Consider the following 26,764-nt stretch of genomic DNA (forward strand, 5'->3'; position numbering starts at 1 on the left):
GATTTTTAAGCATTCTCAGAATGTGGGAGGTCAATTTGAAGCAAGAAACAGAGGATTGAAGTCAATTTGGGAGGAAATCGACCTATTGGTAGAAGAAGTTCATTTGGTAGCTATAGTGTACTGGTAGAAGAAGTTCATTTGGTAGCTATAGTGTCTTTGCAGTAGTGTGGGAGATAGGAATTTTTTTTTCTTTAAACTATTTACACAGCCTTTAGGGATAGTAATTTTTAGCTAGTATGAAGGCTAGGCATTTCAAAAATTACTTTAGGGGCATATCCTCATGTGGAAATCTTAATATTTACTATTTATCCCTAAAGCCTTTAAAAGTCCATGTCAAAATTTTTAGCTAGTGATGAAGCCTAGGCATTTCAAAATATATATTTTTCCTTTGAATTAATTTGCTTTCAAGTTAAAAATTTTGAAGTCTTTTCTTTTAATTTATATACACTTATGTGGATTTATGTATAATTTTAAAACTAATAAAATTCTATCTTTAAATTTATACCCTTATGTAGATTTACGTAAAAACACGAGGCTGCCCCCTAAAGACTGTGCTTTATAGACAGTAATATTCCCTGTATATAGTTCAACAGTACTATATATATATATATATATTTCCCTTACATATTTCATCAGCATTATGTGTATATATAGGTGCAGGCTAACAGAATGTGAGAGAGCAATTAAAAAATCATGAAAAATTATTGCAACATTGATTTTATAATGATATTACTATTTTAAAATTACAAAAGTCAGTGGATATATGTTTATGAAGAATATATGTCAAACATTTATTATTGTCTTGATGGAGGAACACTTAGAGCTGTTTGTGAGAAAGATGTGTTATAGCAGGTTTTATGGAACTTTGTACAAAGTCACAAACTACATTGTAATTGACATTTTGACAATTTTCACCATCTAGTTATTATTTATGCTGTTGTGGTATGTTTTGTGCAATGTAATCAGCAATATGAGTATAAACAATTCGTTTGGGTTGAACTTTCAATTCTAGTTGCTCTCAATATCGATATGCTATGGAAATGCCCTTAAATTTAAAACAAAAATATTTTGACTCTTTTCTACAATTTTTATGTTCTTATATAAATCCAATTTTTTCTCTTTTTTTTTCCAATTTTTTTAAAAATCTTATACTTTTGGTTTGCCGATTTTTTCCCTAGATGATTTTTGCTGCTATGGTTCTATCTTTCGTTGTTGCTGATAAGAATAAGGTTAAATTGACTGTTAACTATGAAATAAAGTTTAAGTATTTGGTCTGGACTGATTCACCCTCCCTCTCAATCCTAAGTTCGTTCAACAGGTTCCCCCCATTTATTCCATTTAGGTCTCGTACTTCCTCTTTTAGTTTGCAAGTTTTCATCCCTTTTGTGTATTCTGGTTGAAAGTACATAAAATACAAAAATTCCGTCATACGAGGGAACTAACCCTTTCAAATGCAGAGTGAAATTACCCAATTCATGATGATCTTTCCATATCAGTTTGAATTTTCTTGCTGTCCGTTGGCAATGAGTCAACAAATCTATCAAAGGAATACACCACAAAAATAGTGCCAACAAGGAAGAATATGCAATTGCTACTCAGATTTTAGGAATATTCTAGCTTATATGTTCTCGACAGATACATTCAAGGAGTGCATTGCAAATAGAATGTAAAGTGACAATATGTTGGACCTAACCAAGTAAGATGAGAAGAAAATTTGGTGGAGGAAGAGTAATCTTTGACTAGGTGAAAACTTTTTCATGGCTCCAACAAAAAATTCTCATTGTAGAGTTACTCCAAATTAAAGCTTTGCATGGTCTTTGAATTTGCTTCAATTCTCTAATGGCCACTAAAGCAACTCACCATCTTTTCCTATTATATCCTTAATCTCAATCACCTTAAAATTGACTCTTATCACCATGCTATAAGGGTAGATATTTGGGCAATATCCCTTAGACACAATAACTTGCCACATCCTTGACTTCCACTTATCGGTTTTATGTTTCATTTCTTGGAGTATCGAGTGGAAATAAATGGAAGAACATTTGATGCCCAAATCAAGGCCATTTTTCTTGTTTGTAAGAAAAATATATCACATCTTTGTATTTGTTGCCACTTGTGCAACATGAGTTTAAGGGTTCCTTTTGTTAGATTTTGTGCTTGCAATACTTGATTCTAGCCTTGCACATGCCACTTTGTGTATTCTAGCTTTTTTACTAATGGTTGATGATAATTGATCAGAGACATATTCAGATTCATTAATTTTTTTTGTTCTTCCCTTCGAATTCTGATTTAATTGTCTCAAGTTATTTCTTATTTTATTTCAATTTCAGATCTTGGCTCTCCTAGTGCAGATTTATTTGAATCCCGTCTTTGAGTCTTCAAATCTTGGCCTCTAATTTCCTTGTTTATTTCTTTTTATGCCGTGCATTATTGATGTAGTCATTTTCATGGGATCCATTTTGCAAATATCCTTTTGCTATGTGTTTATTTGTTTGCTCCTAGGTCTACTCATTGCATTTACTTGTTTCACCTAAATTTGGACCCAAAGTGATTATAAATCAGGTTTCATTTAAGGCTTCATGCTTGAATTTGTTGTGTTTGAATTTCAAGCTTTCATGGATCCCAATGCTTGGATAAATTTTGGTTCAGTGAGCTTGTTAAACCATTTTAAATTTGTAGGCCATTTTTTTAAAACTTATAGTGTTGCACATCATGCCACATGTTATCATTAGCATCTGCCCACATGTTTTCCTTGGATGCTATCCACTTGTCACTCTTGTGGATCCCATGTCTATTTCACAAATTTCAAATGTTCACTGATCTATATTTAGCTTGACCTCTCGCATGTGCATTTGAACTTTATCATGCATCCACATACCCAAGAATCCTTTTATATTTGGGCTTTTGTAGCTGCAAGTCTTATTGTTTCATGTTTGGATCTCTCTTTGAGGATTCCAGATGTCCTCTATGGACTCTAGCATCCATTGTAGACTCCATGTGTTTATATTGGAGGACTTCATGTCTAGTGTTATGGACATCAAATTTCTATCCTTAGGCTTTTGCATCCAAGTCACACATGTATAGTCCTTGCTTAGTACCACACATACTGGTTTTATTCATTCCATCCGTGGTTTAAAGCTATCAAATTTGAGTTCAAGGTCATTTGGTTTTGCTAAGCTTATTTCCACTTGCTGCTTGTCTCTAGAGAATATTACGTCTATTTGGAGATTGCTCATTTGGTCCTGCTAACCCTATTTACACATGTTGCTTGTCTCTATAAAATGCTATGTCTATCTATGGACTTCAAAAGCCTAGTTAGCCATGTTTGATTTGGCTTTTTGCATCCAAAGTGTTTAGTCCCAAAACAATTGTTCCACTTTGTTGATGTGTTTTTTATGACATCATGCAACACAGAATAAAATACTAAGTATTCTATCCTCTCTTGAACAAAGACCTCTCAAATGCTAAACAATGTGATCAAACGAGACAACTCCAAGGTTTTGATAATCAGGTCTTGACCTTATACATGGATAGACTCAATGATTGTGATGTGATTTGCTGGAACCACAAGGGGGACTTACGTTTGTACTTGAACTCTTGATTGAATGCGGCTGTGACGTGAAATTTACTTGATTTTAAAACAAAATGCAAAAGAGATAGGGTTTAGGAAGCTAGTCTAATCCTAGGAATGTAAGAAACTGTGAATGACTTAGTGGAATTCTACTAGACTTTGCTTTGCATGAACTCCACAAAGCTAGTGCAATCTTCTAAGGTAATCTTATGATGTTCAAATCACCACCAACAATATATACACCATCAATGTGATGCATATCAATGGGTGAGTAGCAATCGAAATTGAGCTTGAATAAAGAGTTCAGTTGACCATGCAAAGTATTCAGCAATCAACAAAATAAAGTAGTATGAACATGTGGATTTCACCATTAATCATCCCCAATAGCTTCCATCCATCTAATCAACATGAAAATAAATGAGAAGTAGAGACCATGCTAATGTTGAATCAACACATGAATTTCACCACATCTTCAATGAAAATAACATGCTTCTTGCAACAAAGTCTGGACAACAATCTCCTTTTCTTCTACTCTAATCTAGCTATCTGCTAGCAATCTACCTGCTAACTATTAATCTTTACAAATGAGAGAGTGCAGCCTTATATAGTGCTCTCAATACAATTAAATGGCGAGGATCAAGTTCAAATCAATGGCCAAGATTGAAAGATAGAAACCCTAATTATCTTTTGTTACACCCATTACATAGCATTTAATGCTTGACCAATGATAAAATTACATTTTTAGGTCACATGTCCATCCTTGAATGATTGATCAATGAATGATGAGGTTAGGTACATCGAACTTTATGCCCACATGTGGTAGTTATCCTCCTTGTTGGATGAATCAAGTGCATTGAATCTGGATGCCTTGACTTGGAATGACGTGATTGGGTTGAAGATGACCAGGTGCCACCTCAACTTGCTCCTCTTGTAACTCATCACAGATGTTTGTTGTTGAGGCATATCTCTTGATACTCAACATTTCAAAGGGTCTACAATGATGATGAGAGGGATTGAGATGATGGTGGGAGATATTCCCAAATTGCATCATCGTCTCTGACCTGATCACCCCCACTTGAAGCCTCTTTCTTAGATTACTCTCTGGTTATTCTTTCAATGATTCTTGAATTTCTGGAGGAAATTCAAGATACTTATAAAATTCCTTCCTTAGCACCTTCACTCTCATGCTTTCTCTTTGTCGTCTTCTTCATCTTTCATTCAATGGCATCCTTGAAGGTGTTGATCATTGCATATGCACTGCTTGAAGTCGTGATGCCTCTCTTACAAGGTTACAATGTCCTTCATCTTTGGAATTCTTCTCATTGGTGGATCATTTCACCCTCACTCTTGCCTTGAAGATGCCAATATCCTTCTCTTGCATCCACCACCATTCCATGCACTACCTTTGCATCAGACTTGGAGAACGAAGCCTTTAGGTCTGATTTTTTCCTAGTCTTCCTTCTTGTAAGGTTGTTGAATTATCAATCCAGCAGCTTCCTTGTATCCTTCTACCCACTGGTGAAGCCTTCCACCCTTGCTTCCATAACCTGAAAAGAAAACACACTTTGATCAAGATACAGAAGAGAACAATGTCATTCTTAAATCTGGAAATGAATTCCCTTTGTTTGAGTTCTGATTTCACATTTCAAGGTCTGATTCACTGATATTTGAAGTCTGATTGCTCATGTTCTCAGTCTGAAACTCCACCCTTTGTAAGTCTGATTTTTGGATTCCACCAAATGGTGGACAAATTACTGAATTTCGTTATCCACCAAGGCCGGGCTTTTGAGGGTCGAGTGGAAGAACCTTCAAGCTGGTTCAGGATTTGGAGGGTAAGTGGCAGTTGATAAGGTAGGCCGGGCTTTTCAACATGAAGTGGAAGTTGATGACTAATGGCCGGACTTTTTGGCACCAAGTGGAAGTATGAATGATGTATATTTTGCCAGACTTTTTGATGCCAACTGGAAATAGCCCAAGAACCGGCCGGGAATATGACCACCAACTAGATATGAAACATGGCTGGGGTTTTAGGTATCAACTGGAAGTAGTTACTTCCTTTCTTGCCTTCATTCTTTGCTTTTATTTCTACATCAGCCTCAGTCATTGGTCAAACACTGGAATCATTTTATCCTTTTTCATGAAAGCAACCTTTATCTTCATTGAGGCAGTAAGACAATAGTGTGCTCATCATTGTACTCCCCTAGGCCGGGCTTTTGATAGCCAAATGGAAGTATTTTAGAGCTCATCATTGTATTGGAAGTGCAACCTTCATCATTAATATCATTTGTTCAATAAATCATCCAAGTCATCCTTCTTTTCCTTTGCTATGTAAACTTCATCGGTCTTAATCAACATTATCTTTCAAAATCATCAAGCGTTCAACTTCTACCAAGCGTGGATCTCAACGAGTGGAGGGGCATGTGCATCTAAGCTGGGCTTTTGATAGCCAACTAGAAGTGGTGCAGGGGGTGGTCGGACTTTTTGGGTCCCACAAGAAGTTTGATGAAGCTGCCTGGGGATTTGGGCATCAACTGGAAGGGAAACAAACAAGTCTATGGATCTGACCAGCAAGTGGAAGTGAGCAAGGTGTATAAAGGAAGTCTCCACGGAGGGCTGTGGATTTCAAGGTGAGGTGGAAGTGGAAGGTTGAGCTCTCCAAATTATTGATCTCATTACTCCACCCCTTATCAAACTTGCTGCCTTCAATAACTTAGCTGATCAATTCATTTCACCTCCAATGCGATGTTCTCTTGATTCATCAAGTTGCTCCAAACAAGTTTAACGTGTCAAAGAAAATTCCCTCCTAGAGCCGTACTTCTGAGGGTGTGAAGGAAGGTTGCTTCTTAGGCTGGGGTTTTCAGCTTGTCAAGGATCATTTCTTGGTTCGATTTCATCAACTCCAAGTTGCTGGTTGCATCAATCAACTTCATTTCTTTTCACTTAGCCATTTGCTTGATAAGGTGATTTTGCTGTCTGGTGAAGACTTCATCCTTGAATTTCTGAAAGAAGGCAACTTATACTCTAGTTTCATTCCTTAACCCATTTCTCACCTATCACTTATCATCCTCTATTGAGACACTTATTTGCTTGAGGATTATTGAATCATCCTGAGCATCCATCATGGAATTCATGCCTTGACTTGACCTAGAAGTTGCACTGCGAAGCATCACCCAATGAGCACCTTGACTCTCACCTATCACCTAAGCACTTAAGCACCTAGAGCTAAGAAGGCCTCAAACTAGCCCGGAGGAAGCCTTGACTTGATCACTTCTTGACAATCTAAGGCATTGCACCTCCTACAAGCAAAAGGTTAAGAACACTAAAACTACTGCCAAGCCAGACGACTAAACTAAGACAACTAACCTATGAGCAAAAACAAATAGGGGTCCCCATTTGCAATGGGGCGATGTGTGAACACGCCACAACGCACCTCATAGAACAATATCTCCCTTTCAAGGCTAGGGTTGCCCTCATGAAAGTGAAACCTATTCATCCATAGACCATGGAGGGTTAAAGGTCAACTCAATAAGTATGGGTTTTCTCTCCTATGCTTCGAACTTAGCTTAGACTTAGGAGGGTATTTGGTTTTCGTAGTGGTTAGAGTAAATAAGATGGACAGTTGAAAATAAAGATAGCTAAACCCAAACTATGGATTCGACACCAAATATTGTCACTGAGTTGAAAGCAACTATCTTAATACCTCAATATAGCTGATTTTGACACCATTGCAATGAATGCAAGGTGGGGGGCAAGATACATGACTCAGTGTATTAGATATGAATTTCGTGAAGATTATTCCCTATTTGCTGCAAAATCATGAACTACCTGAAAGTTAGGGCTGAATTAGAATTACTAGTTTAATGGTTTTTTCTTTTAGTTGTTTGATTGAATCAATAAATTCCCAGATTGGTGCATGTAAATGGGTACGAGTCAAATTGACAAGAAGAAATTGCAGTGAAAAACAAAGTGTAGAATAATTGATCAAAGCGTGAAAATGCATCAAGGTTAGAGTACCATAGATAAAACATGCTTAGTTATCCATTATTGAGCTACACAAAGCCATGCATAAATTCAAAATGATCATCACAAAGATTGTAATAGTTTTAAGTATGTTGCCACATTTATCAAATCAAATTTACACTCGTAGCAAAAACTGTGCTAAGAAGAAAACCAACTACATTTAGAAATTACTATGAACATGTATCTCTAGACTTGGAGGCATAACATGTGCAATACACTTTCTAATATTCTCTTCGAGCACTGCAACATAATCCACTACCTTCTTGCAATTGAAACTCCAATGATTGAAACATTCAATAAGCTTTGACCTCCTAATGAGACCCAAAAATCACATGATACCTAGCAGGGCAAAACTTTAAACCATGGTGCTATAGCTCCAAGAAAATCAACAAGGTAGCTAGGATAGCTCCCCTGCATTAAGGACGATTAGATGAGAGAGTAAAAGCAGTGCCATTACATTTGGTGCTCAAATTCCTTATAAAATGTTGTTAAAATTGATAATATTGTGCCTTCTAAAGACCAATTATATCACTAACCTCTTTTCTTAGATACTGACTTCTGAATAACTATTGGCACTATTGATGAAAATTAGAACCCCATCGAGCTCTGGAAGTGGTTATAGAACCATTGCATACCTCCGACAAAATTGGTTTCTCCCCATTTTATTACATGTTGGAGGTAGATTGGAAACTTAGAACTATTGTGGAGGTTCTTGGAACATACCAAGAACATGCTCAACAACATCCTAGTTTTCAAAGCTTTGCTGCCCTATTGGATCTCTTCGGAAAGATTTGTATAAATCTATTTTGACATTTAGAGATTTTGTTGGGAACTTCAGTGTTGTCAGGAACCTTGCTGGGAATCAGACACTCATTGGGAAATCAATGTGGTTCTGGAACTGCCACAAAGTTTGACAGTCATAAAGCATTTTCCTTTTGTTTTTTCCTTGGGTTTTAGGTTCTAGGAGGAACTTGGAACCTTGGAAGTTTGGTTGGGCTCACATCTTGGGATGGAATGGAGAATTGGAACCTAAGGTTCCATGTCGTATACAGAGTCCTAAACCTACTTAGCACTATGGAGATTTGTGGTGGAGGGGACATTGGAATTGGAACCTTAGGTTCTGAGTTCCAATTGAGGTCTGAAGTCCAAAAGGGAAGAATCACCAACACATGCTGGGGATTGGACTTTGAGAGGAAAGGTGGACTTGGAACCTAAGGTTCCAAGTTCACATGGGGACCCGTATTCCTAAAGGAGATTGATAAAAGGATTATTCAATGAGGGGAAGGCCAAGCAAGGAAAGAAACCTAGAATTGGAACCTAAGTTTTCAAGTCCCTAGAGGACCCCAAAGTCTGTGAGGACACCAATGAAATGACTGTAGGGATTGGGAGTAAAAAAGGAATGGGATGTAGGACCCAAATCTTAAGTCCAAACTTCCCTTTGGGACCCGAGTTCCAAAAGGAAATCAAGAAGCACATGGCCAGTGGAAAGAATGCAGGCCTAAACACAACTTTGGGCTCGAACACAAAATAATAATTTTGCAAATTTTTGACAAAGGCTCAACACAAAGATCATAAGATTTCACATTTGGGCACTTTGTGGATATGTTTGCATGCACAAATTTGATTAATTCTTGTTTCATGTTAGGGCGTGTTTTGGGCCCAGATTTCTTATTAAATCCACTTTGTTGGGAGGTTTCACGTTTGCCTCTGAATTAAGAGGTCCCGCCTTCAAGCATTGTCTGCATTAATTTCTATCAAGCACAGTGCACATGTCGATTCTAGAGCATCTCGCTATAATGTCCCCAAATGTTCCCAAATTGGGATCTCAAACAATATGTAGTTTTTATAATATTTTTTTCATATGCAATTGAAAGTAATTTTTTTTTTTGGATTATATATATATATATATATAAAGCAAATTATATTTGAACACTAAATCTGTACTAAACCTAACCTTGTGCTGACGTGCACTATATGTAATGAACTGAAACTCAATACCCAATAAGCCACTTTGCAGCTAGTTAAATCTTATTAAAATGTTGTATCCCCAGTAATTTTTTTTTTATTTTTAAACACATCATACACTTCAAGCACCCATTAAGGTGAGGAAAGATAATCTCAATGCTGTTGAAAATAACCCTTTCCACCTTTTGATCACCGAGAGCCCAATCTGGGAGGGTGAGAGCATACAGTGTTGAGGTGATCGTTAGATGCTTGAAAACTGAAATGGATTACAAATTTGGGCGGCAAGCCAACCCCTTCCGCTTATTTAGCGGGAGATGGAAACTCAGAAACTTCCTGGCGGCAATCTGCTAGGAACAAACCAAACACTGAAAATAACAATCACTCTACCGCTTATGCAGTGGGAGGACTAGAAATAAAAATATTATCAACTCCACCGCTTATTCAGCGGGAGGACAATTACAAACCAAAATTACAATCACTGAAGGCGGCTAGGCCAGCCTCTTCCACTTGTGCAGTGGGAATCACATAGAGGAAAACAAACTGAAACAGCTAATGGTACTACCATTTAGCTTTACAATAAACATCACATAAGATGGAAGGGAATAAGAAGATACAAGCTAATACAAATACTAGACTATGAGATAAGTACAACACAAAATAGAAGAAACCACTATACCAATCTGCTGTTACAAAAAACAGCCTGTTGCAACTTCACAACAGCACCACGAACCACAACAAACACAAAGAAGATCTCTCCAACGAAGCTACAACAACACTGGAGACTCGCACAATGCCCAAGAAGAAAGAAAACATTGAACTCACACCACCAATCGGCCACATCAAATGCGCCCAGCAACACACACACCAAGAAAATATGGCCAGCAAGTAGATTCGACCTCCTTGGAAAATCACACACCACACCAAAAAACGCGCCCTTTTGAGGAAGAAGTCGCCCAAAATTCAGCTACCAAACAAAACAATGCCCACAAAAATCGAACCATGCATTCACAAGATCCAACCATAGCTAGGAGTGGTGTCTCACACTCGAAGTCTACCAAATGAACTAGGAGGTTTTCACCCTCGAAGAAGTCTGGAGTCAATCCGACAACATAGCGATATAATTGTTCTGGGATGCCGAAATGAAGCGCCACAATGAAATGAAATTCCATCACATGAATGGGCGCCAAAAAGAAAAAGACCACTTAATAATTTTTTAATAAAACATAAGTCTATTCCCAAAGTGGGCGTCCAACTCCAGTGAAGGCAAAATGTAAGATAAATTAATCTTCTAATTCAACCCCCTTATTTCTCCATAGTGGCGTCAAAATTATTCAATCCATAGGCTAAAGTCCCGCTAAATATTTCAAAAATGTGATGCCAAAATAACACAATTATTTCAACAATAGAATATGACGCCAAAATAAAATATTAAGTTAAGTCATTTAAATGATAAATGACTAAGTCCAATAAACTGCATCCTGAACTCAACTCTGCCTGCCAGAAATAGAACTGAGTCGTTGAGTCAACCCATAAGATTGCCAAAAATAGCCGATGCTGCTTGGCTCAACTGAAACCCTAAAAAATCATACTTACTAAAAATAGTAAGTGACTCACAGCTCCGTTAGGGCACAAATCGGGGCCAACTGTTACTTACTATAAATAGTAAGTCCACTAAAGAATATTCAGATGAAGTTGCATGTCATACTGTCGGAAAACTCCTGAAAAACCCAGAAAATGTGCTATTCTGACCCTACTTACTAAAAATAGTAAGTATGCAAACTTCAACTGAACGTGATGCATGTATCACCACTTCGAAGCCCTCTGAAAACCTAGAAAAATTCCACAATCAAAAGTCCCAAACTCCAACTATTTCCCACTCAAAATCCTTCTGGAAGATGGAAACCCTAATTTTGCCAAAAATAGCCTACGGGCCTCCTGAATAGGCTATTCTTCCCCAAGAGTGATCACTGGTTGGAAGGGGACATTACATAATATTAATAAACGCTAGGCTAAGAATCAGTAAGTACTTTCAGATAAGAAAATTGATAATAGTAGATAATTGTTAGATTGATATATAATCCAGATTTGAAAATATTTTAGATTTCTATCCCTACTAGTAGTGGGCAGAAAGGAGATGCCAATCCTCAAATAGTAGATGCTAATAACTGCTAAATTGTACCCATTTCCAAGTAATCAGTAAGCACAACAGTATTCATCAATAAATATAGATTAAATGCTAGATAGAATGATATGCTAATGATGATTAATATTTGATGATAATTTCTGGAAAATCCTTTGAACAACAATTCACTATTGAACTATTATTTGAATTTAAATATTTAAAACTGCTCACAATATCAGGTTGCAAAAATTTAATGATTGATAAACAATTATTCAGTTGCTAAAACGGTGCAGCCAGCAGAACAGTGGCAATAACCCCAAAGACCTTGAACCTTGTTTATTTGTTGAAGAAGGTAGCTGTTAGGAAGATTAACCTTGCAGAGTTTGGTGCAGCCAGTCAAATTCGCCTTACAAAGAAAAATTTAAACTTGGTGCCGCAGATAGTATTTTCACCCCAAACTTGCCACAATGAATTTGCATCCAGTTGATACAATTTTATTCCACTAGACTTGAAAGTCTTCATTCTCAAATCAAAATGCAATCCAGGATGGTTTTTTTCCTTTAGATCATGCCACTAAGGGGTTTTGTCCTTGAGAGCTCCTATTTAAAAAAATTGTTTGAAAATAATGACATAATGGATGATTGATATGAGCCTTGACTTCTCTTTTATAGGAGCTTTACTTTGGGTCCTCTATTTTGTTTATTATGCTTTTTCTCGCCGAGTATTTAAAAATACTTCTAAATTATATTCAAAGGCCCCTTTTCAAAATACAATTTGAATGAAGAGTTAAAAACACAATTAAATATTACTTTGGCCTTATAATAATATTTAAGTTGCCCATTTGAAAATAAAGTGACTGGGCCCAAATTGATTTTTTAGTTTTGGAAAGGGGACATGATAGTCCACCCTTCTTAGAATTGCTTGCCCTCAAGCAATTGTATACCCAGTTGCTCAAGTATCAACGTGCCAATATTATGAATGCTTGTTTCTTTGACCAACAGACTTGTTTTATAGCATAATTGCTTGTCCTTTTTGTAATTGGTTAAATTGCCTTTTCTTTGTGTTGATTAAAAGTTTTTTATTTTTATTTTTTATTTCTCTATTCCTTTCCTCCTAGGACTTTGAACCTTGTGTCACTTTACTCCTCCCCTCTCCTTTTAAGGACTTATTGTCTGCAACATTTCATTCTTTCTCTCTTACCTCTCTATAATCTTGATGATGGATCATAGAGTGTGATCCAAAACGTTGATAAAAAAACTAATACACAGTCTAATTTCAGAAGCAGCATCAAAACTTTTTGAAGTATGGAATGCAGAAATCTTATATCATTATTAATACCATTGGGTCATGAAGTTTGAAAAAACAAACTCTACATATCTGACATTGATTCAATACTGCTTTTTTGGGTTTATGAAGTTTGAGAAAACAAATTCCCCGTATCGGACATGGGTACAATTTACCATGCACAAATTTTGACTTAAAACTATTTGAACTTAAAGCACCATAATGTCTGATTTTCTGCTTGCTGCAATGACCTGCCTGCTGGCTGTAACAATCTGCAATCAACCCACAAACGATGCAGTTGCCATTGCATTTAGATAAATGTTTCCCATTTGCAGAGAAATGTCTCAACCCACCGCAACAGCTGTTTCCGGTTGCAGGCAGGTTTGGGTTCCAGAAATGTGAAATGGGCAAGTCCCATTTGTTTCTTGCTTCTGAGATTCCTGGTATCTAGATTATGATAATAACTCCCTTGATGGTCTTATAGACAACACCTGCATCATGAAAGTTGTATTTTTCACGGACAATGAAGGTGTAATGTCCCTTTTCAAGATCACCTCATATTTTGCTCCAGAATAGAATGATACAGCCTGTAACTTAACAATAGTTCTGATCTGATCTTATCGCTTGTCTGATTTCTATTTTGGAACTGCTGTTATAGGTGCTGCTGTTCAGGATAATTATGTTACTACTCCGATGGTTTGCTGTTGTTTGATCTGATATCCTTTATATCTTTTGTTAATTCTCTGGGTGCAGATTATATCTGTCAGAATGTCTGATCTGCTTGATTATATGTCTGCAACTGTAGTTTCCAGGTTCAAGTCTACTGTTGCAGATCTCTATCCATGCTATTAAATCTTATCGCTGATCTGATTTCTATTATCTTAGTTGCAGCCCATGAATGATCACTGTTCTTAATGTCCGTGCTGCTCTTCTAAATTTGTTCTAAACTAAGAGTGATCTTCTCTTATTTTTTTAAGCCCCCCTTTTCCCTCCTCTTCCTCTTTCTTTTATACCCACTCATATGTCTCTTCATAAGGGTGGTGGCTATTCCCAAGAGGTCGGCCTCTTTCATAAACAATTAATTTTTATTTTAATTCTCCGTGGATGATTATAGCATTTTAGGGGTCGGCCTTCAAACAACTTCAATTTATTCTTAATTTTGGAACTCATCAACTAAGGTGCCATATAAGTGTCGACCCTTGCATTTTAATTACCCATATGAATCTATGACTAGTTTGCTGCGACTAGGGTTTCGTGATTGCTGCGATTAGGGTTTTACCACTGCTGCAATTAGGGTTTCACCACTGCTGCAATTAGGGTTTCACCACTGCTGCAACTAGGGTTTGTAATTGTTTTGAGGGTTTCAGACAGGGGCATGACAGTCCCCCCTTCCCAAAATTTCTTGTCCTCAAGCAATGTAGGTTTCTATGAACAAATAAATTTTCCTTTGGAGATTGGTATTTCTTCTTTAATTTGGTTGACCCAACGATTACACCATACTATGGATATCTCTTTGCTTAAAATCATATATTAAGATGAGGATTAGAAAGATGATACGTATCTATGGTTTCAAATTTTTAGTTATTCACATCTCTAGCATATATCAAGTATGAACCAAACACAGAGCATACACAAATATTCAAACTATACACATGAACATATGCAGTCACAGAGTATACAAACAAATACACATCATGTTAGATCTTTTCTTCTTTTTTAATTTTTTCCTTCCATTTTTTTGAGCCAAAAAGTGGGCCTAACCCCATCTTTCCTCGTGAACCAGAAAGTGGGCCTAACCCATCTTTCCTCTTGAGCTAGAAAGTGGGCCTAACCCCAATCTTTCTTCTTGAGCCAGAAAGTGGGCCTAACCTCATCTTTTCTCTTGAGCCAGAAAGTGGGCCTAACCCCATCTTTCCTCTTGAGCCAGAAAGTGGACCTAACCCCAATCCTTCTGCTCTTGTGTGCTCATTAATATGTTGTAAACTTTCTCCAATATGCTTCAACATTTTCTTAATGTCTCATAGATCTTGTGGATGTAAGGGTGCCATAATTACTAGATTGGCTCTTCCATAGAGCTCCATTTGTTTATTGTCCTTGCTTGGATGCTTTTAAGACCTTCCTCATCGTGCCTTGTTTCCTTACTTGGATTTCCTTTTGTTTCACTGTCGAACATTGCCTCCATGTTACGTATTTGGCTTTCACATATGTGTCCAAGCCTCCATTCTTTCTTGCATTTGAAGCACAAACCTTTTTCTTTTGGGTCTTTTACGTGTCTTTTAAATTTTTCTTGATTACAATTGTGTCCATTTTCCCATTTTTCCCTACAGTGGACACATAGACCTTTGTTCATGAGCTCCTTCTTTCATTGTAAGATAGAGGGGGAGAGGGTTGATTTTTTGTATGGTACTGATCCCTTGATTTGGCATTAAGCCTAGTAGCTTTTAAGATTGCTTCATGAAGGGTGGTTGGGTCAAATGCACTTACCAACCCATGGATTGAGTCCAAAAGGCCCTCTATGAATAAGTAAGCAAGCTGTTCTTCAGATATTCCGGGGACCATAACAGCTAACCTTTGGAATTCAGTGATGTACTCTTCAAGGGTTCCTCTTTGCCTTATTCTTGTTAGCTCTTTAAAATGTTTTTGGGGGCGAGTCTGGTCAAATCTCTCAATGAGTATCTTCTTGAACATATTATAGATCCTTATACTTTTGTGGTCTTGTGTAATTAGGCCATGATGCCACCAATCATGTGCCATTCCTTCTAGGTGTAGTATGGCGAATGTAATGGCATCCTTCTCTATCGTAGGACAAAGGTGTTAAAATAGATAGCATTAGTCGGATGAACCAAATGTCTAATTGGCCTTACAGCCTTAGACATTTGTCTTGTATTTATCCGTATATCTATCCTTATTATTCTGATCACATATAGATTGATCGGTTAATATTATTATGAATAATTAGTAAATTAGTAACAACCTTGTGTTACTAATTATTCATAATATTAATTATATTATTTCATTTTGCAATTACCGATTCATTGTAAGTAATCGCATCGGTTTGGTTGACCGACTATTTGTTATGACAAACTTGACGAGATTATCGTGGGTATTGCATTGTCGATAAGTGCCAACATGACTCCACATAGGAGTCACGACTTTGAGGAACATGTCGGTTCCACAAGGAGTCGTGACTCCTTCGTGACTCCTTTGTGGATCACTGTTGCATATAAGTAATATGCCGTCAATAGAAGTAGAGGCAATTAATATATAGCAAATCGACAATCAGAAAAAGGTGACAGCTGTGGAAGTGTAAGGCAAGATTAATGTGATAACAAGAGCAATCAAAATTGTTGAAATAACATACAGTAGATATATTGTTGCACGTACATCAGTTGACATCTTTGTGAATAAGTATTATATTATAATTTAATATTACTTGTATATATATCTGATCCACTTTAACATGGTATTAGAGCCAGATTAAGGAAAAGATCAGATCAGATTTATATAGGCAAATCCATCCTCTATTTATCCTCGAATTCTTCAACTCCCTTCTACGCTTCAAAATGGTGAATGGTGTTAGATTTGAGGATCGACTTAAAGGGGCTTCCAATTTTGTATCTTGGAAGTTTAGGATCATACTGGCCTTAAGTGAAAACGAATTAGATGGATTTGTGAAGAAAGCCATACCGGAACCAGAAGAAGAAGATGAAAAGATTCAATGGATGAGAAAGAACAATAAAGCCATGAAGATGTTAGTTGACTCAGTGAAAGATCATATTGTGTCAATTATCTCCAAGATGGAGACTGCCTATGGCATGTTCAAATCATTAGAGAATATGTATGAAATAAACAACACAAGCCGAGCTCTTGCTCTTAAGCAACAACTCCATCATGCCAAAATGACAAAAGGCGAATTCATCACCTCATACTTCATGAGGATCACTGAATTGAAAGATCAATTCTCTACTATAGGTCAGACAATAGAGAGCAAAGAGTTAACCATGTTGGCACTAAATGGTCTCCCCTCCTCATGGGAGGCATTTATTCAAGGGATAAGTGCAAGATCAAAACTTCCTAAGTTTAATCGATTAAAGCAAGATTGCATTCAAGAAGAGTCTAGATTGGCTATAAGAGGCATTGGCCAAAGCTCCATAAATGAAGATATTCATGTTCTTGCTGCACACTCCTCAAAGAAGAAGGGTAAGAAAGGACACTCCAAAAGAAAGAAAGATGAGGAATCTAATGGTGCTCCTTTATTCAAAAGAAGGAAGGATATTTCGGAAATCCAATGCTTTAGATGTGACAAATATGGTCACTATGCAATGCAATGTCCAACCAGGACTATGCCTCAAGCTTCCATTGCGGATGTTGGTGAAACTCTTCCACAAAAGGATTCAGATGGATTCATATTTTGATTTGAAAGAGATAAGTTTTTTTTGGTTGAATAATGTTCATGAATTTAATATGTAGTTTTTGTTAATTCATGTAATTACATTATGCGTGTTATTTGTGAAACAACTTTGTCAGTAGATGTTCGCTTACGACAACTGCATTTGGATGTCTTGTGTTTTTAAATTTCTTCAATTTACTATGAGAAATTTGTCCCTTAAATTTAGGACATCTTTAGAATAACAGTTTGTTGCTTTTCAGGCTATAGAGTTTTGAAGTTCTATTTGTGATGAAGAGATTAAAATTCAGGAGGAATATGCAGAGGACTTTAGTGGAGATTCCGAGATTTTGCATTTCCATATTTTTTTTTATAAAACAAATATCTAAGGTGCAACAGTTCACTTGTGAAAGTCATAGAGGTGTTGGCAATTGACACTCATCCGGTTTAGTTGTGTTGTCATTGATGGCAACACACATCATTTTGGGTTGGACACTTAACTGGTACTCACCGGTATTCATGATTTGACAACCAGCATTCAAGTCATCCGGCAGATAAGGGAAGCTGACAAACTAGGAACCGATATATGAGGCTGACATAGGAGATTGATCCGGCAGGCCTACACGGCAACAATCAGCGGCATCGGTTACAAAGTTTAATGTATTTATTTTTGTCTAGGCCAACATGTAAATAAATTGTAATATCATTGTAAGCCGACATAAGGCATTCATGTTTATGTTTGGGAAGGGTATTTAAGTCAATCTGGTTAGGTTATTTTGGATATACATACAGAAAGAAGATATACATAGTGGTGTGATATTGTGCGAGCAATATTGATCGACTGAATGCGAATATAATATTCTTTAGTAGGTCTTGGTTATTGGTTTAGAGGTTTGGGATGCGAAGTAAGTTACCAGTAAAGGAGGACATGGTGAAAACCGGTACAGACAGTGCTTGAACTAGAACTCATCTAGCATAGCAGATGCATTCTCTGAGTTCAGAATTTTGTTTGTAAACTAGTATTTGGTGTTTGTAGTCAGTGAGGGTCCTTTTGTGATGAGAAGTGCACTCTAGGTTGTTGGCCTTCCTGTATGTGCAGGCCCCTATTGTAATATTTATTCATTTGGCTAGTGGATAGATATTGTGTGTCACCAATCCCACCGTGGTTTTTCCTCTTTGAGGTTTTCCATGTATAAATCTCTGTGTTATGGTGTATGTTCTTGTGGTGGCATCATTTCTACTTACCGTTATATTCTTTTATGGTTACCGGTTACTGAATTACTTTGTTAATAAGATTAAAATTGATTTCACTGGTAGAACATTGATTCACCCCCCCCTCTCAGTGTTCTTGGATTGCAACAATTGGTATCAGAGCTTGGTGCCTTGGAGTAAGTCTAACAGCTTAAGGAAGATCTTGAATCCGGAATCCATGGAGATAAGTTTGGAGAAACAACTTGAAGTAGCACTTGAAGATTATGATGTTGAAAGGATGAAGAACTTGAAGTTGCAAGATGAGTTGAACTCTGCAAAGGAATTCATTCTTATCCTACAGGAGAGGCTGTCATCTGCTCAAGCTAGAAGAAATGAACTTTTACAAAATCAGGATGATGAAGAAAAGAATGCCCTTAAAGAACAATGTTAGAAGCCGAGTTAGGAGAATACTGTCATGAAGAATGCAATGCAAGCCCTAACCATGATGATGTCCAAGGATATTGAAGACCGAAAGAAGAATGCAGAAAATCTTGGCAAATCTTTGAAAGACAGATTTGAGGAATGCATTAGGCTAGCACATGAGAATGATATGTTGAGAACTGAGCTAGTGCAAACCCAAAATAATGAACAAGAATTGGAAAGATTGATAATAGTTCTAAGGGGAGATTTGGATACTGCAAATGAATACAAAGACAAGTTTAAGGACAGTTCTGCAAAGCTTGATGAGCTATTGAAGGGTCAAAGGCGCAAAGGAGACACTAGAGGTCTTGGATTTGAGCATGGAGAAAGTTCCGATACTGCAAATGAAGTTGAAGCAACCGATCAAAAGGAGAACCCACCTGTCAACCGGAACCAGAAATCACCGGTAAGGCAACCCAATGCACATAAATTCAATGGTAGATGTTTTGTTTGCAATAAATTTGGTCATATGGCAAGACATTGCAGAAATAGAGCAAATCGGGACAATAATGCAGTTCCCGGTCAGTGTTCAAATTGTAAGAAATATGGTCATAAGACAGAAGATTGTAGAATGAATGTAAAATTTCATGCATGTGGAAAGTTTGGACATATGGCTAATCAATGCAGGTCAAGGAATGATCAAGGATACAATAAAGCAATTCAGAAAAATAATATCACTTGCTATGCATGCAACAAAATAGGACATATTGCTAAATTCTGTAGAAGCAAGAACAATCTAGTAGGAAATGATGAGAAAGGAAAACAAAAGGTTGATGATATCCGAAAGGAGCATGAGAGGAAATGGGTTAGGAAATCTGAAGATCAACCGACAAAGACAAACAACCCGGTTACTCAACTGGCAGAGCAGAATGTTCCTGCACCGGCAGGAAACTCATCTGGTAACTAAGGCATTAGCCTTAGGGGGAGGCAAATTAATGACTTGCATTACCCCTGGTAACGATCTGAAAGCTTGTTTTAGATCTTGGAGAAGTCAGTCTGAAGGTTATCCGGTACTGAGCTTATGGATTTTGAATCTAGTATAATAAGCCGACACGCATTTATATCAATGTGAAATTAGGGTTTTCACAGAATAAGAGGGAAATGTTGGTTCATTTCTGATCACACAGCATTCAGAGCGAAGCAGAGCGAGTTCAAGGTGATCAAGAGCATTCTCAAGCGAATTCCAGTGCATTTAGAGCGGATTTTCAAGAGCTTTCACCGGCGAAGGTTGTGAGGTATTTTATCAGTTTCCGAGCTATCTTTTATTTACAATGCCTTCTGGATCAGCTCCCGCTCCAATAGGTTTGGATACCCCTATTGTTGTTGACATCAAGGATCATCCACACTCGATTTTCAAGGAATGCCCTCAGATTGCGAAGGTCGATGATTCAGTCGGCGCGTTTTCTAGGGTTCCCGATGAAGTTCTGTATATTGAAGATGTTCGTGCATATATCCACTGCACTTTGGAGGATTTACGTTCTGTTGAGATCAAAACAATGTACATGACGAATCTGCTGGATAGGAAGGGATCTCGATGAAACCGGAATTCCAAATTCTGAAGGATCAAGGTTTCACAGACATTTTGGAGATGTCGGAATTTGAAGATGAAATGATCCGATATGTGTTGAGCCATATCCACGGGGAATTCATGTGGCTAGACCAGCCTTACAAAATCACCAAGGAGGCTATTCGTGCAATCACTGGTTTGCCCCAAACTGGTCAGACCTCCGGAAAGAAGAAAATACCTAACAATGAGGTGAAGAAGTTAACTGGTGCAACTTTTGATAACCGGTCATTGAGGATAAGCACTATCAGAGACAAAGCTGTTCAATTTGCAAGCATGATCATCGGTTACAAGGTAACCCAATCAAACCAATTGAACTCTGTTTCCAGTTCATGCATTTACTGTGCTCATTAGATGGTCAAAGAAAATGATAGGTATGATCTTTGTCAATGGATGTGTGAAGAACTTATTTCAAACCTAGGGAAGATTAAGGGTAAGAAGAAAGGTGTTTTACGGTATGGCAACCTTGTTGTTTGCTTGATGCTTTTCTTTTTGAATGAGTTATCGGGATCCGGTAAAACACAATGGGCATTTGATATGCCGGTAGGGAAACAAATAAAAGATGCTATAAGAGGCTTGGGACAGGACAAGGAGAGAGACTCCATTTTGTGGGGTTATTTCAAATCTTTTCAGAAGATAATGAAGAAGAGAGAGAGAGTGCCTAAGCATATTGTTGATAAGTACTCTACAAAAATCTGCTTTATGGTTAAGAAGGATGAAACATTGATGGTGGCAGTGCAACCACGAAAGATCTGGATCACTGAGATTGGTTATGAGATTGATCCCGAGATCTTGGACTTATATGCCAAGACTCTTATTGATGCCTCAGTTGATGAAGTTGAGAAAACCTTTGGGATAGCAAAGCAAAAGGAATCCGAAGTTCAGATAGGTTTTAGCAAGAAGAAGAGGGAAGGAAAAATCAAGAAGGTTGGTGAAGCTGTGGAGAAGATGTCCTCTGAAATCAAACAGATCATTGGACTAGCAGAAGGGTCATCTCTAGCAGCAGTTTTGACTCCACCGGCAACAACAACCGGCAAGGGTGTATTGAAGAGGAAGAAACCGGAAACTTATATTGCCCCTGTTGAATCCGGTTCTGATACTGATGTTGTGCTCTCAAAGATTCCCAAGACTTTCATCATGATACCGAGGAAGAAGCTTGAGGAAGGAAAGAAATAGAAAGTGGAGGTCACTCCTCCGGCAGCCTCAAAGAACAATTTGAAGGAAAGGAAACCTATAGAGAAGAGGAAATCGGTTAAAGAGTCTACTTCTACCCCCGACAAGAAGAAATCAGATATAGATATGGCTCTTGAATCCGGTAAGAGTATTGAAGTCATTGCTCTCTCAGTTGTTGAATTGGTAGATCAAATAACTAAAGAAGGAATTTTGAGTAACATCCAACATTACTATGTACATATGGATGATAAGGAATAAATGGAGATTGAGGAAGCAGTTTTGTTATACTTAGATATATATAAGAAGGCATTACTTGAGATTGAAAATCAAATACCGGGAGATTTGTACAATAAGCTAGATGGTAGGAGATTGTTTGCAGTTGAAGAGGATAAAAATATAAAGATGCAGGAGTTATTGATTGTTTGGGGTGCAATAATTGATGAGGAGTTGCAACAGTGTCTGGAATATGCAAATAAAACAATTTTCCGGAGCAGACACCGACATGTGAGTCTAATGGTAGGTAGAGTAAATGAAATAGTTAAGGAGACCCACGAGGCATGGGTAAAATTTTTTGTAGATAAACTTGATTTCTTTACTCCACCGGTATTCCCTCCTAAGTCTGGTATTCAAGACACATCAGTTGATGGTAAAGGGAAAGGTATATTAGGTTTGGATTCACCGGTTTTGGAATAGAAACTAACAGAGGATATTCCTCTGGTAGTATCACCTGTACATAATGTAGAGAAACCGGTAGTTAACATTGAAGCTGTGCATGATAAGCAGGATACACCGGAACAAAACATTCCGTATGTAGAGGTTATTGATGTAGATACAAAAATAAATAGGCTGAAGATATTGAACCTCTGGCAACAAATGAACATACAGAAGAGGTTAAGGTTGAGCAGGTTACTGCACCTAGTGGCGAAGCCACCGGTGCCAGTCAGCAGGTTGGAGAGTCTAGTAATTCATTGTTGGTACTTGGCTCATCCGGTCAAGTTGATTTTGGACAAAGGAATATTGAGCAACTGAGCAGTTTTGAATTGATGTTTGTTGCAGCTTAGAAGTTAAGGAAGGAAGGAACAAAAGACAAACAAGTCATTGAGCAGGCCATTCCGGTTCTGCAACAACTAGTTCCAGGATACACTAGTCCGGTAGCTAGCCCCTTTGGTAAGCTTAAGAGTTTGACTGAACACATTGCAAAAGAGTTTCAAACTCTTCAACAAATATCAAACCGGCAACTAACAGAGAGATACAATGCAGCTAGGAAGGTCACTTGTGACAATATGATCATATCAGACAAGGTGAAGATGACAAAGCAACTAACAAAGATTGATGAGGCTCTTAATCAGTGCAGTTGTATATATAGGTCTTGTACTAACACCGGTAAACTTACAGCTGACCTGGAGGTAAAAATAAAAGCGGCAAAGGCCTAGTTGGAACATCTGGCTAACAATTTTGATGGTACTCAGTCATTGACCAGCACTATTGATGGTCAAATTTTGGTTACAGAATCTGAGATATCAGCCTTGGAGAAAGATATGGACAGGTTAATTCGGTGAGCTAGGGAATTGAGAGGATTGGTAAGTCCCCGGTTGAACACTCTGTTACTTCATAAGCGGGAAAGTTTAGAATTGATGAATAAACCCATATCGACAGACCTAACTGAAGAAGAACTTCATGCATGCATTCTTAATGGGTTTGTATCTATTTTGGGAACATTGAAAACCGGTTGGGATACTTAGGATTTTTGAAGGGTGCTTACCCGGATATATTCAAGTACATCTAGATCCGGTAAACACATTCTTTTGCCCCGCCTTTGTGATTGATGTCATAGGGGGAGTGGTTGTTGTGAAAAATGATAAGGACATAAGAAGTAATGTATAGCTCAGGGGGAGCAGGGTCAGTTTATGGGAGGAATCGAGACAGCACTTCAGTGACACATATTTTTCACATGAGTGTTGCCATCAATGCCAAAAGGGGAGATTGTTGGCAATTGACACTCATTCGGTTTAGTTGTGTTGTCATTGATGGCAACACACATCATTTTGGGTTGGACACTTAACTGGTACTCATCGGTATTCATGATTCGACAACCAGCATTCAAGTCATTCGACAGATAAGGGAAATTGACAAACTAGGAACCGGTATATGAGGCCGACATAGGAGATTGATCCGGTAGGTCTACACGGCAACAATCAACGACATCGGTCACAAAGTTTAATGTATTTATTTTTGTCTAGGCCGACATGTAAATAAATTGTAATATCATTGTAAGCCGACATAAGGCATTCATGTTTATGTTTGGGAAGGGTATTTAAGTCAATCCGGTTAGGTTATTTTGGATATACATACAAAGAGAAGATATGCATAGTGGTGTGATATTGTGCGAGCAATATTGATCGACTAAATGCGAATATAATATTCTTTAGGCGGTCTTGGTTATTGGTTTAGAGGTTTGGGATGCGAAGTAAGTTACCGGTAAAGGACACAATGAAAACCAGTATAGACAGTGCTTGAAGCGGAACTCTTCCAGCATAGCAGATGCATTCTCTGAGTTCAGAATTTTGTTTGTAAACTAGTATTTGGTGTTTGTAGTCAGTGAGGCTCCTTTTGTGATGAGCAGTGTGCATTTTTCACGGACAATGAAGGAGGTATCCCTACATCATTTCCGCGATAATCAATGAGGAGAACCAAAACTGGATTTCAATGGAGATGATTAAAGGGTCAAGGTTTTGGGGTTCTGGTAGACAGCATGCCATCTTGGCACAATAAGTGCATCTGGTTTCTTCGTGCTTAGATATACCATGTTTTGGTTTTGCTTTAACTGTGGAAATATTGAGCAGCATCTTTATAATTTGGTGTCAATTTTGAAATAATTTTTTCCTTATATTTGTTTACCTTTCAGTTAGATGGTGGTCTTCCTTATAATAGTTTTCCTTTGGTTTTCTTTAAAGGTTCCAGCTTTTGTGTATTATTTTTTTCCAATCATCATAAGCTTTTTAACCTATCAAAAATAAATGAAGGGAGAAATATGTAATTTTCAAATTTAGATTATTGTTACCTAATTGCTTTGTTTGAGTTCTCTAAGTATAAATGTTTTGAACTCGTGCCTATATTTGTTCCATTTTCATTCTTTGCAACTTAGGCTTATACCAAATTTCTCATGTCTAGGTTTTTCGTGTTCTCTGATGCTTGGGTGATCACTTGAAATCGCTCTAATTAGTCGATACAGCAATTGCTAATAGCATTAATTTTCTGATGCCTGTGATAGAATGCTTCTAGATCTTACGTTCTATGATCTTTAAGATTTGTAATTTTAATGCTGAGATCCAAGGTACTAGAAGACATCATATGTAGCTCACTAATCTCGAAGAAAATAGTATATTTGGTGTTTGTAAAATTTTTTGTAGTATCCTTAAGTGTTGATAAGATTGCTACTCAAAAGTAAATTGCCACCATACAATGGTGATTTCCTCTATAGTTCAAAGAGCTTAATGTCAGTTCTATATCATGTTTTTGTAGGGGATCCTGTATATGAGCTTATTGCAATATATTTGGATGTGTTTAGAGGCGAATCAGAGCTTCTTAAACAGTTTTTGTTGAATTACAAACTTCCTTTTCGTCCAAGGCTAGAATGCAAACAACCAACCCAGCTTTTGGAGGGTGTTTTACGAGATGATTCTGAAAAATCAGAGCGACTTTCATACCAGGCAATGTACGTCTGATCTTTGGACTCATGAATATCATCACTTCTATTACAAGTTACAGAAACAAGTTCAAATTTAATATTCTGGTTTTGGAGGGCATAGCTATTTATCTGTCTAGATTGCATGTTTTTCTGTACATCGTTGCAAATCTCAAATCAACTACAGTAGTAAATTTCTAATGCAAGGAATAATCTATCACTTTTAATGCAGGTGTTATTGCCTCTTGCACGATGACAATGTGATGGGAGCTATTTTCAGTATATGGGAGGAGTTGAGGAATGCCACTTCATGGGAAGAAGTAGAAAAAACTGTTTGGGGTCCTCTGAACGACTATGAAGACTTTTTCTTGGCTTTCTAACAGGAATTAGACAGATGCTCTTTTAAATAAAGTAAATCAAAAGAATATTATCGATTTATATTGTTTGTCATCAAGAAAAATGTTGTGTTGCTAATTTCGCCTTATATCTGTAGCCATGGACGTGGTTTTAAACATAACCCAGGGAATCACCCAAGAATGGAAAATTTCAAGCATGTAACCTTATGTATTTATGGATGGAAGTGGTGTTGGCAACTGTCATATAATTTATAGGTCCTTGAAACAACCTGCTTTCTAATTTAAGGCCTTACTGTTGTACTAGTAAAATTTATTTCGCTATTCTTTTCCCATCCAGAGGAATTTTATTTGTTATCGACTCATTTAAAAACACTACTAAATAAATATTGACAGAGATCCTGTCAATTGTTTTCTCATTTCTTGTTCTAGCTTCTTGTAAAGATCCTGTTTGTTGTATTCTCATTTCCTATTCTAGCTTATTTGCATTTTCCCTTCATTTGATCTTACAATCAGTATGCTATATTTTCAAAAAGTTAGGCTTGGAAACATTTTCACTACTTACTTTAAAGTGCCCCACTTTCAGAAACAACTTAGCCAAATAGTTAATTGACATGCAAAAACTGCATAACATTTATTTCATCTAAAGATGAGGATGGATATCATTTCATAAAATAAAAAATATAAATACTATATTCCTAGTTCTCTACAAATATATAACATATACCACTAACTTATATATATATCCAAATCATTCAATCATATATTGTTTGTAAAAACAGGGGTTAGTGGGTTGGAAAAATCAGTAAAATTTAGTATAAAAAAAATAAAATTCATTTAATTCAATATTATTAAAATTAGAAACTTCAAAATTAAAAAAAAAACTAAAAGGGATTTATAGTTTTTTTTTGTTATAATGAGTAGATGTATAACATGGTGTTGAGATTGTACCCATAGAAAATAAAATTA

General features: G+C 37.1%; 1 protein-coding gene across 2 annotated transcripts in view; it reads left to right on the forward strand.

Annotated features, from left to right (window-relative positions):
• LOC131063764 (lysine-specific demethylase JMJ21) overlaps positions 1 to 26,216 on the forward strand; it is a 191,833-nt gene extending 165,617 nt beyond the window's left edge. For both annotated transcript variants that reach the window (XM_057997678.2, XM_057997679.2), the window contains 2 exons: positions 25,280 to 25,472; positions 25,675 to 26,216. In XM_057997678.2, the coding sequence (XP_057853661.2) occupies positions 25,280 to 25,472; positions 25,675 to 25,822 (341 nt within the window). In that variant the 3' untranslated portion in view covers positions 25,823 to 26,216. The remainder of the gene's footprint in view (positions 1 to 25,279; positions 25,473 to 25,674) is intronic.
• The last annotated feature ends 548 nt before the right edge of the window (positions 26,217 to 26,764 follow it).

Source organism: Cryptomeria japonica, chromosome 5 (assembly GCF_030272615.1).
Source record: "Cryptomeria japonica chromosome 5, Sugi_1.0, whole genome shotgun sequence".
In the NCBI taxonomy this organism is placed as follows: Eukaryota; Viridiplantae; Streptophyta; class Pinopsida; order Cupressales; family Cupressaceae; genus Cryptomeria; species Cryptomeria japonica.